We start from the raw sequence: 17135 nt of genomic DNA on the forward strand, positions 1-17135 counted from the left end.
TGCTGTTCAAAGCTTAAGTCTCAGCCAAGCCCAACCCCAAGACAGTCTCTTCTCCCCTGCAGCACCCTGCTTGATCCCAGGATGGGCAGAGCGGCCAGGCAGCGCCAGTGAGGAGCCTTGTGAGGGGGGAATCCGCGGGGCAGCCGCTGCCTGGCGCATCCCGAGGGGCCAGGAGGCACCAGCTGCACCCAGCACCGGCCCTGGGGAGCAAGGGGAAGAGAAGGTCCTGAGAGCACTGATGCAGACACGCGTGGGGTCTGGGGAACAGGTAGAAGGATCGGGAAGTGAGAGAGGCTGGGGCCAGGAGAGGAGCCCTCTGCATCTGGCCAGTTTGGAAAAGTAGGGCTTGGGGTTGGTAAAGCTGCCCTGCAGCGGGCTCTGCATTCAGGCCCCTCTGGGACACCCTCCCTCCCATCTGCCCCCACCTGCCTTTATCCTTGGCCCTGGCACGCCTGGAATGACAGCTAATGCTTACTAGCTTACTGTGAGGCAATCCAGTAACAAGGCTCGCGCTCTCATCGCACCGGGAGACCTGCCTGGTACCTGCCCAGAACAATGCAGAAGAGCGTGGCTCTCCCAGCTTGCTCCGTCTGCTCCCCGCAGCCTCCCTAACCCAAGTCTGTGTGTCTCTCTCTGCAGTCCCACCCTCTGTACCTGTGCAATGCCAGCGATGACGACAATCTGGAGCCTGGATTCATCAGCATCGTCAAGCTGGAGAGTCCCCGACGGGCCCCCCGCCCCTGCCTGTCACTGGCCAGCAAGGTAGATTCACACTTGACCCTACACTTGCCCTGAACTTCACCCAGCTCTGGGCCGTGAGAGGCCCCTGGGCCCTCCTGAGAGTGACGGGCCTGATTCCCTCAGGGTTTCTAACCCGTGGCGTGGCGGGTCTGAGGGAGGTAGAAGTGCATCCTCTGTCCTTCTCCCAGCCAGCACCAGCAGAACTCTGTGACCTTCATCCAGGCGTGCCCCCCCCCCACTTGGGAGTTCCTGAGCAAAGAGGGGTCCACTGAAGCGTTCTTCCATCTTCAGAAACACTTCCTGAGTACCGCGCAAGGACAGCAGAAAGAGAAGCCATTGCCCCTACCTGTAAAAAGTTCACACTTTTCCTCCGAGGCTGCAGACTGGGTTTGGCTTGCAGACGGGCTGTGTTTAGCCCTCACAGTGACTTTTCAAAATGTAAATTTTAATGTGGTGGTGGTTGCCACATGAAAAAAATTCAGATGTTTAAAAATACAGATAAAAATCCAGATTCTCAACTTCTCTGAATGAAAGGAGGTGCAGAAGCTCTGCAGAAGCACCTGCCCTGCGTTTCTGTGGCCGACTGAGGGCAGCTGGGCTGGGGCTGCCCCTCTCCTTTGCTGCCTCCCAGGCGCCGTGAGCCTTTGCGTGGGTGACCTCTGCTTTCACTGCTAGTAACAGTGACTATTTCCTGTGTGCTTGCTATGTGCCAGGTACACATGGGACAGATTCTTTGCATAGTTATCGCGTTTACTTTCCATAATCAGGAGAGGTAGACATTGTTCTCTGTTTGACATATGAGGCAAGTGAGGATCAGAAAACTGAAGTAACTTGCCAGGATGACATAATTAGGAAGGGTTAGAGCCGAGATTTGAACCCAGCCCTGTTTCTCAAACCTAGGCTTTTGATCTCTCCGTTGCCTCCCATTGTAGTTGTGAAAACTGAACGCACGTGTAGAGTGTGGCTAGAGTGTGTATGGCTCGGATGGGTGTGCTCCAGAGGTGGCAAGGGAGGACAGGGACAGCCCCAACCTCTGTGCTGGCTCACTGGACTCAGGCCCGGATCCCGGTGGATCCCCTGATCCTCTTGAGGGCCTCAAGGAAACAGCAGGATTCTTACCTCATCCATCGGGGCCGGGCTCTGGCCCTGCCATTGCAGAAGGGGTCCCCAGGGGTTGGGGGAAGCAGGAGGGTGGCGGGGGGCGGGGAGGAGGACACACTTGGAGGAGCTAGAGAGAGTGGTGTCTCTGCACGGCTGTGGGGGGCCCGAATGACAGCAGAATTCTGTTAGGCTGAAGCTGCCTTGCTTCTGGATATTTCATTTCCCCTGCGTAACAAAATATGGGCAAATGTCATTCATTTATTCATTTGGTAAACAAGCTCTCGGCGCCTGTTCTGCATTGGGTAGTGTGTGAGTGAGGAGAGAGGGAGAGAAGAGAGAGATGGAGGAAGCGTTCAGAGATCTCTGCTGTTCTCCCTTTTCTTCTTCTCTTTACCTCTTAAAAAAGCATACCTATTATTCTGGACATTTTCCAGAAAAGTGTAAATAAGCTCATAGAAATACCTAAAATTCTGCCTCCCAGAGTTTCTGCTATTCTTTTAAAACAATGTGTGATTCCCCACACCTGTGAACACTTGGCAGCCTGTGAGGCTGCAAACGCGTCCCCGGGAGCTCTCCTTGCCCTCAGGAGGCCACACTCCCGCAGGAGAGAGGAGACGTGTACGCAGACGCTGTGCGGGGAGGACCGTGTGGCCAGTGCCCTTTGGGGTACTTAGTCCGGTTGGGCCTTTGTTTCTATCACCATAAAATGGGACTTTTACTTCCTACCCCCGTGATTACTGTGAGTATGAAAATAACGTATGCCAAGTGCCAAACAGTACCCGAGCTAAAACAAACACAAGAACAAAAACCGCTAAGGGTTTAGAAGAAATGCCTGGCGCTTGCCCTGTGATCTCAGCCCTCGCTTCCTCCCCTGCGCTGCTTGGCTTCCCCTGGCCTGGCTTGTCCCCCGTCCCTCTGTGGGAATTGCTGGGCCCCGGGCTCCCAGGGGCTTCCACTTGGTCAGGCCAGGGCTTCCCTCAGGTCCCATCCTCTGGCCACACAGCTCCTACCTGCCATCCTCTGACTCAAAGGACGGGTGTGAGGATGGTAACGTGGGTCTTTGAGCCACTTCCAATATTCCAGAAGTCCCACAGGCTTAACTAAAATTCTTGGTTTTGCTTTTGGTTGTCATTCTATCAGTTCAATGTGTTAATATAAGTTATAGGGAAATGAATCATGTGTAATAAGTGTAGTTAGTTTTGTAGAACATATTTTTTTGTTTTGTTTTGTTTTGTTTTTTGGAGGCACAGTCTCGCTATGTTGTCAGGCTAGAGTGCCGTGGCATCAGCCTAGCTCACAGCAACCTCAAACTCCTGGACTCAAGTGATCCTTCTGCCTCAGCCTCCCGAGTAGCTGGGACTACAGGCAAGCGCCACCATGCCCAGCTAATTTTCTCTATATATTTTTAGTTGTCCAGATAATTTCTTTCTATTTTTTAGTAGAGACGGGGGGGGGGGGGGTCTCACTGTTGCTCAGGCTGGTCTCGAACTCCTGAGCTCAAGCAATCCTCCCGCCTCAGCCTCCCAGAGTGCTAGGATTACAGGCGTGAGCCACGGCGCCCGGCCTGTAGAACATATTTTTTTTAAAAATATGGCTCATGGGAGGCTCATGGAAGGTGTAAGGAAAAGATGGGGTCTCAGGCGGGGGAAAGTTTGGAGATAACCAACTCCATGCAGCTCTGCTGTGACTTTTCCCACTGGTGTCAGTGCTGCTGTCACCGTGGAGGGAGCTGGGGCTCTCAAGCCAGGTGGCCCTGGGTTTGAAGCCTGGCTTCTCCACGGCCCCTCAGTGTGACCCGGGCATTTTAGCTCACCTCTCCGGGCCTGTGTCCTCATCTGTAAAAGGAGAATAGTAATGGGACTTACAAGTAGTTACGGGGATTTAATGAGGCAGCACAGATGGAAGCCCTTAGTCCTATGCCAAGCACGTGGTAGTCACTCAATACATGATTGCAATGACCATTACTGCCATCATCACTGGCATCCTCATTCCGTGCTTTTATGGCCAACAAGGTTGGGGTATTTTTTTCTTCCATTTGTTGTGTCTCTTGTTCTTCTCTGAAACCCTCACCATAATTCTTCTGGATTCTTCCATTCTTGTCATCAGTCCCACAACCTCCTCCGCCCCTCCCCCATACGGTCACCCGGATTGGTTTCTGTTTCTTTATTAGCAGCTCCACAGCCATCCCGTGATAAGCCAGGCCCTTATCACCTCATGCCTGGACTAGCACAGTGGCCTTTTGCCTGGTGGAAGGAGCTAGATCTGGAGACAGGCAGGTGGGTGCGACCCTTGCCTCTCTCACCGTGGAGACCAGTACCTGGTGGTTAGAGCAGGCACCCTGGAGGCTGAAGTCCTGGGTGGGAATCCTGCCTCTACTGCTTACCAGCAGGTGATCGTGGGCAAATTATTCAGTCTCTCTGAGCCACGGTTTCCTCCCCTCAAGAGTGGGGCTGATGACTGTCTTGTGGAGCTGTGAGGAGTAAATGAAATCATATATGCAAAGCACATAGTAATGGTCAATATAATATTAATACTTAAGGAATACTTACTATGTGCCAGGCACTATTATAAGTACTTTACGTGGATTAATTTCTGTAGTCCTTACAATAACCCCGTGAAGTAGGTCCCATTATATTATCATCCCATTTTATAGAAAGGAAAACTGAGGCACAGAGTAGTTAAGTAACTTGCCCAAAGTCTCACAGCTAATAGTTGAGAACAGAGCCAGGATTCAGACTTAGGCCCTCTAGGCAGAGTGGATTTCATACAGGTTATATCCCTTCTCCCTCCTTCTCCCCTCCCACCGGGGGTACCTCTGCCCATTGAAGATTTGTGTCAGACTTGGTGTGTGTTGGTGGAGGGAACAGTGAAGGGACGGCATTCTGAAGTGAAAAAGGGTTTGGAAACTACTGTCTGTTCCCATTCATTTGTGCTCTAGGCTGTTCTTACCAGCATTATAATTTTACATATGTGCTTTGTCTCCACAACTAGATTATGAGCTGTTTGGAGGGCCTGGCCTTCCCTGGCTTGGTGCCCTCGGCACAGTGGGTGCTCAATTTTTGATGAGCAGGAAATAAACAGAGACTGTGGTCAGGAGAGGGGAATCTGAGGCCCAGAGAAGTGCAGCAGCTGACCAGTGAGCCCAGCGAATAAGAGACAGAATCTCAGCTCAGTCTCACCACTCTCTGTAATGGCTCCTGCTGCTAGGGGCCACGGAGTTTGCTGCCCCTAGGGCTGGCTGACTCTGAAGCTTCCAGAAAGATCTCTGGGTTGTCTTTCTTTCTTTTTTTTTTTTTTTGAGACAGAGTCTTGCTCTGTTTCCTGAGCTAGAGTGCCGTGGTGTCAGCCTAGCTCACAGCAACCTCAAACTCCTGGGCTTAAGCGATCCTCCTGTCTCAGCCTCCCAAGTAGCTGGGACTACAGGCATGCGCCACCATGCCCGGCCAATATTTTATATATATATATTTTTAGTTGTCCATATAATTTCTTTATTTTTAGTAGAGGCGGGGGTCTCGCTCTTGCTCAGGCTGGTCTCGAACTCTTGAGCTCCAACGATCCGCCCTCCTTGGCCTCCCAGAGTGCTAGGATTACAGGCATGAGCCACCATGCGTGGCCTGTTTCTAAAGCCCGGTCTTCCTGTCCCGATGGTCTGCCCACACTCTGCCCTTCACATTCCAGTCTGGAAACACTTTTTTGTTCTTTCTGCCTCCCACTTTCTTGGGTGCAGGTGGACGGGAGGCATGAGTAGCCCCAGATTGGGCTTCCATCTGTCCCCAAATCTTGCTTTTTATTCCTAGAACTCTGGATGCAGGAACCCACTGCCTGAAAGTCCTGTTTGTTTTCCCGTTGGCCAACTCTCTGGGCTCTTTGATCACTTTTACAACTTTGTAATTATGGGCTGTAATGGGCCGGGGTGTTTGAATGTCATAGTAATTGCTTTCCACTGTTCCTACCCCAATCCTTCAAAGCAAGAGGGGTGGGGAGGTAAGAAAATCTCCTGAGAAGGAAGCCTTTGTCCTCCTTTATGCTCTCCCAGGTGGGTCCAGGTTCTTCTGGGGATGGGAAACCTGTGGCCTGGGAATCCGAATTCTGACTACTGGGTGACCTCTCCTACCCCTTGGCCAAGTCCCTGGAATGTGAGACTACCAGTAGGATTTCCCTACCAGGAATTCCTTTCCCCCTGGTACTTTTCCCATACCCTCACATGGAGTGCTCTGAAGATTGGAGAGCTTCTGCCTGCCTGGCATAGCCTAGGTGGGGTGGACTTCCCAGGCAGAAGTGGGTGGGAGGAAGACGGACGCTATGACCTCTCCGTTTCTTCAGCAATTCCATTCTGGAGTCCTGTGAATTTCCGGTAGATTAGGTAAACCTGGTCCTATGCCCGGCTTAGGTGCAGGTAGAGGGCCCAGCCCAGCTTCTGGAGGAAGAAGGGAAGCAAGAGGCAAGCTGCCCTCCTGACCAAAGTGAGGCCCTCCTCCAGCTCGCCTGCAGGCGGTGGGTTCTGAGGGGCCCCCTGGGTCCTGCCACTGCCTGGGGAGTGGGAGCAGGGAGCTGCTCCCAGCCTGCCTGGCAGGAGATGTGCTCCGACAGGCTCTCCCTGGGAAGACAAGCAGAGATCAAAGTGCTGAGAGTGTGAGTAAGTCCCAGCACTGGCTCCTCTTGCTGCCACCACCACTTGCAGAAGGGTTAACTCCTTCACTGCCTGCAAGAGGACCCCAGAGTCCCAGCAGGGGCCCTAGGGGTGTGAGGTCGCAGCCTGCTACCATTACAAGATGAGCGGTTGCTCTGGGGAGGAAGGCTGGAGAGTGGCTGTGCGGGGCGAGGAGACCCACCACCAAGGCCAGGAGCAGCCCCCTCAGCTGCTTGGTTGTTTGCCGTTGTGCCTCCACCCCACCCTCAGCTCTTATCTCCCTCTCCTGCCCCCACACACATACCCCCTAGATTCCTGCTTTCTGGCTCTGCTATCTGCTCTGCCTGGTTGGCGCGATGCTGCTTCCCCAGGCCGGCTGGTGGAGCCCTGGGTGAACATGCATGGGCACAAATGCACAGCTGTGTCTTTGTGGGAACAGCCCCCCATTATCCTCCCCACTCAAGTCGCTAATGCCACCCTGGGGGAGAGGACGAAGGGGTAAAGCACTGGAGAGAGACTTCTCTAAGTCCTTGAACTGGAGCCAGAGAAAGAGTTGGCAAACTGGGGTGTGGCAGAGAGAGAGCCCACAAGATGGGCTGAGGCTGGGGCTTTGCCCTGGGGGCCTTGGGTGAGAGCAGGGTCCCAGGCTCTTGGAACTTCGCCTGAGCTGGGGAGATGTCCTGCAGGCTCCTCTTGGGAGGCAGGGCTGGGCCCTGGGAATCCCAGCTCCACTGTGAAGGAGCTCTCTACTTCTCTGCTCTCCCCTCTTCCTCTCTTTTGTCCTCCCAGGGGTGCTGGTCACTCCCTACTCTTTGTTCTCACACCTCTTAGTGAAGGCAGACTGATTGAACCCTGGCAGCAGGGGCTGTGTCTTATTTGTCCTTAGCCCTAGAGCCAGGTCCACCACCTGGCACCCAGTAAACCCTTGCTAAGGGTTTGTTTCATTGCAAAAGGAAGGACTGAATGTTATCCTTTGGAGGCAGTGGGGCCTTGGTGAGCTCAGGGGGCAGGACAGGGGATGCTAGACCCACTGACCCCTTACATACATATATTTGAGTATACAGAGGTGCAGTGTGTACAAAATCCTAGGCAGGGATGGATGTGTGAGGGGCTAAGACCGGCCCTGGGCGGGCTGCGTCCTTCTCTGACTCCAGCTGAAACTCTGCCGTGTGTCCGCAGGCGCGGATGGCGGGCGAGCGAGGAGCCAGTGCTGTCCTCTTCGACATCACTGAGGATCGAGCTGCCGCTGAGCAGGTACCCGGGGCCGGCTGAGTGTTGGAGGAGGGGGCTAGACAGGGGAAGATAAGGTTGTCAGGGGAGGGAGAAGTCACAGAAGCCCTGTGGGCACGTTCCCTCCTGCAGCTGCAGCAGCCCCTGGGGCTGACTTGGCCAGTGGTGTTGATCTGGGGTAACGATGCCGAGAAGCTGATGGAGTTTGTGTACAAGAACCGAAAGGCGCACGTGAGGATCGAGCTGAAGGAGCCCCCGGCCTGGGTAAGCGCACCAGCCCTCCAGACCCTGCCCCGGTGCCTGAGTTCACACCCACTCTGTCCCATGGCAACTCCCATCAAGGACTCCCGGAGCTGGAAGAAACCCTCGAAACCCTCTAGTCCAACTTCACCCTCCAGCTGTGTGCCTCTGGGCAAGTGTCTCCTCCTCTCTGAGCCTCCTCTGCAGAATGAACAGATCGAGCCAGATGAGTTCTAAAGTTGTTTTCAGCACTGTGGTTTCATGGCATGGAATGGCAGAGCCAGAATCAAACCCTGGCCTCTCACCTTGACCCCTGACCTCTGCTTGGTGCTTCTCCACTGGCCAGGAACCTCACCCAGTTGCTCACTAGCAGGTAGCTCCCACCTGGCAGAGGGATCCCTTTCTCTTTTTCCCCAGCACACGGGTTTTCAGATAGTACTTCTCACAGCTGACACCTGGAGGATCCTCTCCCGAGAGTGACCTTGGGCAGAGAGGGCCCCCCTAATCCCGCTCCCATGTTCTTTCCCACCTCATCCCCTCGGGTAGAAGTTTCCAAGGGAACCTCCAGCGTCTGTGTGTGTCTCCTGGGCTCCTGTGTTTCCTTCCAAGTAAGACCCGCTCCTTCCAGAAGTATGACTCTTTCCCTCCCTGCTTACTCCCCCAGCCGGATTATGACGTGTGGATCCTCCTGACGGTGGTGGGCACCATCTTCGTGGTCATCCTGGCTTCGGTGCTGCGCATCCGGTGCCGCCCCTGCCATAGCCGGCCGGTGAGAGCGTGGGCTCTCTGGGAGGGGTGGGCGTGTGTGGGTAAGTGGGAGGGTGGAGGGCAGGAAGAAGAAAACGAGGAAGGCAGGCGTTCCTTTCTGCCCGTGAAACCATCTACATCTGAATACCCCAGCATCTGTGTTGATTTCCAGCAACCTCTCCCCATGTTGCTCATTCATTCATTCATTCATTCAGTAAATATGCGGAGCTCCCGTTATGTGTCAAGCACTGTTGCAGTGTGAGCGAGGTGAACAAAAACAACAACCCCTACCCTCAAGGAGCTTTCATTCTAGTGAGAAGAGACAGACAATAAACAATAAGTAAAATATATAATATTTTAGATGGTGGTATGTACTACAGAGAAAAATAAAATTGCAAAAGGTTCTGGGCATGGTGGCTCATGCTTGTAATCCCAGCACTTCAGCAGGCTGAGGCAGGAGGAGGATCGCTTGAGCCCAGGAGTTTGAGGCCAGCCTGGGTAACATGGCAAGACCCCACCTCTACAAAAAATTTAAAAATTAGCCAGGCATGGTGCACACCTGTAGTCCTAGCTACTCGGTAGCTTGATTCAGAAGGATCACTTGAGCCCAGAAATTTGAGGTTACAGTAAGCTATAATTGTGCCACTGCACTCCAGCCTGGGCAACAGAGTGAGATCCTGTTTCTAAAAATAAAAAATTAAAAAATTGCAAAGGAGAGAGGGAATGCAAGGGGACAGGGTTAATTTTTAAAAGCAAGTCCAGGGAATGCTGCCTGGAAAAGATGGCATTACAGCAAAGACCTTAAATGGGTGAGGGGGTGCTATGCACAGGTATCTGGGGAGTGATTGAAACAGAATAGGAGGTGCAAAGGCCCTGAGGCAGAAGTAAGCCTGAGGAACAGCAGGAAGGCTATGTGGCTGAAATAGAGTGAGAGAGAGGGTGGAGTTAGAAGTGGGGGCCCAGTCATGTTGTACTGTTCAGGCAATTTGTTTTTTCCCTGGGTCAAATGGGAGCTGTTGGAATGTTTTGAGAGAAGGGGCACCATGATCTAACTTACATTTTGACATGATCTCTCTTGCTGGTGTCATGAGAATTGACGACAGGGAAGCGAGGCTGGAAACAGAAACCAGATAAGAGGCTATTACAGATATCTGGGTGACAGTAATGGTAGCTTGGATCAGGGAAGTAGCAGTGAAAATGGTAAGAAATAGATTCTGGGTATATTTTGAAGGTAAAACCGACAGGTTTACTAATGGATTGACTGTGAGGTGTGAAGACAGAAGAGTCAAGGATGGCACCAAGATTTCTGGCCTGCGCAGTTAAAAGAGGAGAATTGCCATTTGCTGAAATGGGGAAGAATGGGAGAGGACAGGCGTGTGGCTGGGGGCGGGTTAATAGGATTATGAGTTTGGTTTGGGGCATGTTAAGTTTTATGTGTCTATTAGATGTCCAAGTTGAGCTGTCAATCAGAAGTTGGGTAAAAAGTTTCTCTCATGGGTTATCAGGGAAGAAAGCTAATGGTATGAGCAGGTGGGTGGGCTGGGAGGGCTTGGCCTGCTTGGCAGAACCCTGTATGAACTCCAAGGAGACAAACTCCTAAGGGTGGTCAATTGGCTGTGTGATCTGAGTGATGGGGAACTGAGTCCAGACTGGGGTCCAGGGGTGAGAGAAGAGGGGCCCTTCTCCCATTCTGAGCACCGCTCCTCTGCCCAGGATCCCCTGCAGCAGCGAACAGCCTGGGCCATCAGCCAGCTGGCCACCAGGAGGTACCAGGCCAGCTGCAGGAGGACCCAGGTGGAGTGGCCAGACTCAGGTAGCAGCTGCAGCTCAGCCCCCGTGTGTGCCATCTGCCTGGAGGAGTTCTCGGAGGGGCAGGTAAGGCAGGCCTTGTGCTTCACCTCTGTGACCAGACAGGGGAGGGAGATTGAAGCTGGGTGGGGGTGGGCAGGCTTAGGGCTGGTATGGGAGCCCTGGCTACATCTGTGTCCTGTATGTCCTGCATGGGGCCAAGGTAGGGGATCGTCCTGAGGTTTGGTCACTTTCCTGGCCTGTCAGTGAAAGAGCACTGTTGTTTGCTGAGACTGTACCATGTGCCAGGCTGCAGTGGTGTTTTAGAGGCGCTATCTCATTTTGGCCCCATGGCAGTGAAGGGTGGGGGTAGATTAGTTTTTTATCCTCATTTTACAGCAGAAAAGTATCTATTAAGAAACTTGTCCAAGGTCACGCAGCTAAGTGCAAAATCCAGCTTTGCTACCAAAGCTTATACCTTTTCTATTCTACTGTGAGGTCATCTGAAAGTAGGTGATAGAAGCCGGAGGGGCCAGAGGGAATCAGGGGAGTGTCCTGGTGGACCACTCTGTGGCTACAGAAACCCCCTTTTTTCTCCAGGAGCTACGGGTCATTTCCTGCCTCCATGAGTTCCATCGTACCTGCGTGGACCCCTGGCTACATCAGCACCGGACTTGCCCCCTCTGCATGTTCAACATCGTAGGTAGGAGGTGGGCCGAGGACTCCCCTGTGTGCAGGCAGACTGCTCTAGAATGTGGCTTCCCTTTGGGAACAGGAAAGAGAAAGCAGAACTGCCATGATAGTCATTTAAGCTGTGCACTGCTTAAGAGTGCCTCGCCTGAGTGAGAGGGCTGCTCACAGTGTAGACACTTTTATTATTTTAAAAATTATTTTGTAGCCGGGTGCACTGGTTCACACCTGTAATCCTAGCACTCTGGGAGGCCGAGGTGGGAGGATCACTTGAGGTCTGGAGTTCAAGACCAGCCTGAGCAAGAGCAAGACCCTGTCTCTACAAAAAATAGAAAAATTAGCCGGGCGTGGTGGTGCTCTCCTGTGTAGTCCCAGCTACTTGGGAGACTGAGGAAGAAGGATCGCAGGAGTCTGCAGTTGCTGTGAGTGGTGATGACGCCACTGCACTCTAGCCTGGGCAACAGAGTGAGACTTTGTCTCAAACAACAACAGCAAAAAAAAAAAAAAAAAAATAACTTAGTGACAGCTTCGTTGATTCTAAATCTGGGTGACTTATATATTTATTATTCCAATTTTCTGGCAATAAAGTATCCTCTTCTAACAAAATCAGTATATTATGACAGTTTTCTAAAAGGTGAAAGTGAAATAAATATCTTGAGAAAAGAGAACCTTTTTCTAATTCACCCAAAGGTGCCACGTGGGCGAGCAGTGGCCCTGGGTGAAAGCCCCAAATGGCTGGTGGGAGGAGCGGGGAGTGACACGTACACTGGGACTCCCAGGGCAGACAGCCAGACAAAGGGAGTCCCATGCCACAGGCAGATGAGGATGTCCTGGGTCCCGCAAACTCTGAGCTCACAGCTATACAGCCATACATTTCTGAATGCATTCTCCATAGGTTTGTGGAGTCAAACAGCTGTGCTCTTTGTTCTTTTTTCCAGAGGGAGATTCATTTTCTCAGTCCTTGGGACCCTCTCGATCTTACCAAGAACCAGGCCGGAGACTGCACCTCATTCGCCAGCATCCTGGCCATGCCCACTACCACCTTCCTGCTGCCTACCTGTTGGGCCCTTCCCGGAGTGCAGTGGCTCGGCCCCCACGACCTGGTCCCTACCTCCCATCCCAGGAGCCAGGCATGGGCGCTCGGCACCACCGCCTCCCCAGAGCTGCACATCCCCGGGCTCCAGGCGAGCAGCAGCGCCTGGCAATGGCCCAGCACCCCTATGCACAGGGCTGGGGGCCGAGTCGCCTCCGATGCACCTCCCAGCACCCCGCGGCTTGCCCAGGGCCCCTGCGCCGGGCCAGACCTCACGACAGCAGTGGATCTGGAGAAAGCTATTGCACAGAACGCAGTGGATACCTGGCAGACGGGCCAGCCAGTGACTCCAGCTCAGGGCCCTGTCATGGATCTTCCAGTGACTCAGTGGTCAACTGCACAGACATCAGCCTGCAAGGCATCCACGGCAGCAGTTCAACTTTCCGCAGCTCGCTGAGCAGTGACTTTGATCCCCTGGTGTACTGCAGCCCTGAAGGGGATCCGCAGGGGGAGGAGATGCAGCCCAGCATAACCTCTCGGCCCCGTTCCTTGGACTCAGTGGTGCCCACGGGGGAAACTGAGGTTTCCAGCCATGTCCACTACCACCGCCACCGGCACCACCACTACAAAAAGCGGTTCCAGTGGCATGGCAGGAAGCCTTGCCCAGAAACTGGGGTCCTGCAGTCCAGGCCTGCTGTTCCTCAGACACAGCCCCAGCCAGAGCCACCTCCTCCTGATCAACAAGTCATCAGATCCAGCCCAGCAGCCCCTTCAGGGCAGCTCCCCAACCCACAATGGTCCAGGGCCCTCCCTGAGCCTGCCCCTGGCCCAGCCGAAGCCTCTAGCCCCTGCCCCAGTCCCAGCAGTCTCTTCAACTTACAGAAATCCAGCCTCTCTGCCCGACACCCACAGAGGAAACGGCGGGGGGGTCTCTCAGAGCCCACCCCAGCCTCTCGGCCCCAGGACTTGACTGTGCACCCAGCTTGCCAGATGTTTCCCCATTGTAGCCCCAGCCTGGCCTATTCCTGGTCCCCAGAGGCCCACCCCTTGATCTTCGGACCTCCAGGCCTGGACAGGAGGCTGCTACCAGAAACTCCAGGCCCCTGTTACTCAAATTCACAGCCAGTGTGGCTGTGTCTGACTTCACGCCAGCCCCTGGGACCACACCCACCTGGGGAGGGGCCTTCTGAATGGAGTTCTGACAACCCAGCTGGTGGGCCATGCCCTTACCCACACTGCCAGGTGCTGCCAGCCCAGCCTGGTAAGTGTTCAGGGGAAGCAGGTGTGGTGGGGAGGGGAGACCAGAGCTGGATATTGCAAGAAAAGTGAAGTCAGCCAACAAGGGGTTGACGGAAGCTGAGAACGATACAGCAGAGGTGACATTCAAAATATTGAACCACCAGCACAGCATAGCATGTTGGCTGGAGCACTGGAGCACCCTGGCTTTGCCAGTTGCTACCCCTTTAGTGGGCAGATCACAGGGAGGTCCCAGGGCAGCTACTAGTGTGGCTGAGGCATCAGAAAGGCACTTGGGGTCATTTGGGGCTGCAGATCACACACTGTAATAATTGACACAGCTCTACCAATGCTCACAGCTCAGTATTAGCCCTCGATACAAAGAAGGCCAAGAAGTGTTCCTTGGGGAGAACATGCTCTTATAAGAGAAGTAATTACAGATAACCATGTTACTAGGCCATATGAGAAGAGCTACGTGAGTGATGAGAAACATACAGAAACCACAGGTGGTTTCCAGCAGCTCTCTGTGACCTTAGCTTTTCTGCTCTTCCCTTGTGGTAAAAGAACAAGTAGAACATCCCTTGCAAGCACCTTTATTAATAAGACCGACCTCATTTTCTTGGGGACTCAGTGTATCCCTGTATTAGAACCAATGGCGATAATGTAAATTCTTAGCTGTAACTTGGTATTTATTTGCCCAAATACTCCTCTTCCCCTCCCAGGGACTCTACCTCCCACCCTGCCCCGTCTTCTTCCATTGTGTGGGCAGCACACCTCGTTGTCTACAGCCATAGCTGTAGCTACTCCCATAGCTGGGAGGACCCCTTCCACTCCAGAAGGAGACCCAAAGGTCCTGAAATACAAGACCTCACAGCCCAGGAATCCTACAGGCAGGGCTTGAGAGCTGCTATCATTCATGCATTCATTTCTTCATTAATTTCCCTCCTCCCCCCCCCCTCCTTTTTTCTTTCTGACTGTATGCTTGCTTTGTGCTAGGTTCCACGCTAGGCTCTGAGGACACGGAACTTGCCAACCAGGAGACCCCTGTCCGTGGAGAGACAGGCATGCAAACAGTTACAGTACAGCAGACAATTGCTTCCACAGAGCCATGTGATACGAGCCTTGGCCATGTGTTTGATGATTCTGTTTGGACCCTGTCATGTGTGTATTTTCAGTGCTGCCTGCACAAGACACCAGCTCCCTTTTCTCCCAGACTCAGAGCTAGCGCAGAGCCTCCGTTTTCCTTGCAGCTTACCTCCATTCAGGGTCACGTTCTGTTAACCGTATCTCTGCTAGCTTTATCACATTCCCCTCAAGTCCAGAACTGATGGCCCTGCCGGAGCCCCCAGCTCTCCCTTCCCTCTTACAGGCCATGGAGGCTGAATGCCACACAGCCAGCGTTGTGTCCCAGGGGGTTGTGCAGCGCAGCTCCCCTGCTCTCCTCCCTTCCACACTGCTGCCAGGGTTTTCTGCCTTACAGAAAACTGTCCAGAAATCTTCAAATGTTGTTTTAACCACTATAAGGAAAACTCCAGCCTGCTTTGGGCTTCAAGGCCCCAGCACCAGCCAACCTTCATTTTCCACTCATTTTCCCCTCCAGCCTTAGTTTCCACCCTTTCCCTTCCCTTCCCTTGCCCTGTGCCTTAGCAACACTGGGTAAATAGCTCTTGTAGTTCCTGAAGCCCAGAATACCCTCCTGCTTCCCCTATTCCCATAAATCCAGTTATTGCCTATTCCTGCAAGGCCAGCTCATTTATTTCCCACTTCTGGGAAGCCTCTCCTGATTGCTGCACTTGGACGTGGTCCCTCCCCTTCCTTGCTGCATCTCATGACCTCTGTCCTGTCCTGCTGGCATCACAGCCATTTGCATGCACACCTTCTCTCCTGTGAGCTTATCAGGTCCGGGCTTGTTCTTTTTGTTCTTCTGTCTGACACATGGTAGCAGGCCATAGTCACAATGAATGCTTAATAAATATTTATTGGGTGAATGAATGAATAGTAAGTATTAGTAACACACTGGTTGCTCTATATGTTTCTCTTTCGCTAGGTTTGTTTTTCTCTCTCTTGTGTCCAACTGGGGGCCTTCTCAGCTTGCAATCTAATCCCCTTTCCAGATACATTCCCTGCTCCTCCCTGTCTGTGGTCCCATCCCAGCCACACTCTCCCGCAGGTGGGAGAAGCAGGAGCTTGGCCTGACCTTCAGTGATCTCTTTCCTCTCCTCTCTCTAAATACAGGCTCAGAGGAGGAGCTGGAGGAGCTGTGTGAACAGGCTGTGTGAGATGCTCAGGCCTCGCTGCAACCAAGAGTGTGCTCCAGATGACTTTGGGCCCTACCTGGTAGATTCTTGCTCCTGGGAGAAGAAAGGACCTTGGCAAACACCTGTCTTTTTGCCACACTTTCTGGAAGCACTGGAAGAGGAGTGGTGATGGTGGGGGGCAGGAGGTGCTGTTTCCTGCTCCCAGCTCTAGACCTTGTCTGCAGAACACATCTGCAGTACAACAAGTCTGTGTCCAGCCAGGCAACCAGCTACTGCCTGTGTGCACGTGCGGGCTGGATCCCTTGAAGGCTGAGTTTTTTGAGGGCAGAAAGCTTGGTATGGGGAACTAGGTGTTAAGAGGTTCTGCTCCTTCTCCCAGCCCTACTAGGTCTCCCTTGCCCCAGGCCTCATGTTCATACCAGCCAATGGGTTCATCAGAATGAATGATCCCTTATCACCTCCTTCCTCAGCTGAGCTCTGCACACCAGCTTTGGCCCCTCCACGGTAAAGCTGCTACATCAGGGGCAGCCCCAGCTCTATCATTTTCCTTCTTTGCCAAAAGGACCAGGAGCGTAGGTGAGCCCTGAGCCCTAAATAGAGGGATCTCTGAAGCTTTTTTAGGCAGTACCTGCCCTGATGCATAATGGAGGATGTTTCCCCCTTCTTGTCCTTAAATGGTTCTGAAATTGTCAAAGCCACTATATTAAGTCAGAGCGGAGCCTCTGGGAAGCCAAGGTGTGGAGTTCTATCCCTGAGGGGGGTCCAGTCGCTGATCTTCAAACTCCCTGGTGACTCCAGCAGCCCCAGTTCCTCTGGGGGTTGGGAGTGGGGATAGTGAGTAAGAAGAAATTCCTCCTTGAAGGTCTCCTGTATCAAAGTCCCAAAGGAGAGAATTTCTGCTGGAGTTCATCAGGGAAAAGGGAGGATGGAATGAAGGTAGAAAAGGCAGAATTACAGCTGAGTGAGGACAACAAAGAGTTCTTCTCTAGGAGAAGTTTTGTCTCAGAGCAGAGATGGAGAACAAAGGAACAACAAAGTGTGACCCTTGGGTCTGGAGGGTCCAGAAGCCCAGCTCCCCAGTGTAAGCCATACAGGCTGGGGACCCACAGGAGGGTGTGTGCATGCGAGAGTGTAGGTGGAGCAGGAAGTCTGGGCCAAGCAGCTTATTATACCGAGTGGGCAAGGGCTGAGGGGCCTCCAAAGGGTGACATTCACCCCAGGGCAGCCTGACCATTGCTGGCCCCTCAGGCATTATCCCATTTGGAATGTGAATGTGGGGGCAAAGTGGACACAGCACCCCACTTGGGAATCTTCTTCCCTCAGGCGGTGGGGGAATAGCACCTAAGCACCCACATGGGTATTTATATCTGAAGCAGACAGAAAGACGCTTGAATCAGGCACTATGTTGAAAAATGTATTTATTTGCTAATATATTTATCCA

At 53.1% G+C, this 17135-nt stretch overlaps 1 protein-coding gene across 2 annotated transcripts in view; it reads left to right on the forward strand.

Annotated features, from left to right (window-relative positions):
- Positions 1 to 17135, forward strand: part of RNF43 (ring finger protein 43) — a 57375-nt gene extending 40240 nt beyond the window's left edge. Inside the window, exons 2-9 of one of the 2 annotated variants that reach the window (XM_069482349.1) lie at positions 640 to 762; positions 7652 to 7726; positions 7835 to 7966; positions 8607 to 8711; positions 10403 to 10564; positions 11078 to 11180; positions 12106 to 13461; positions 15672 to 17135. In XM_069482349.1, coding sequence (XP_069338450.1) covers positions 640 to 762; positions 7652 to 7726; positions 7835 to 7966; positions 8607 to 8711; positions 10403 to 10564; positions 11078 to 11180; positions 12106 to 13461; positions 15672 to 15715 — 2100 coding nt within the window. In that variant the 3' untranslated portion in view covers positions 15716 to 17135. The remainder of the gene's footprint in view (positions 1 to 639; positions 763 to 7651; positions 7727 to 7834; positions 7967 to 8606; positions 8712 to 10402; positions 10565 to 11077; positions 11181 to 12105; positions 13462 to 15671) is intronic. The other variant, XM_069482351.1, reaches the window with a different exon arrangement.

The sequence above is a fragment of the Eulemur rufifrons genome, chromosome 9 (assembly GCF_041146395.1).
Source record: "Eulemur rufifrons isolate Redbay chromosome 9, OSU_ERuf_1, whole genome shotgun sequence".
NCBI classification, from domain to species: Eukaryota; Metazoa; Chordata; class Mammalia; order Primates; family Lemuridae; genus Eulemur; species Eulemur rufifrons.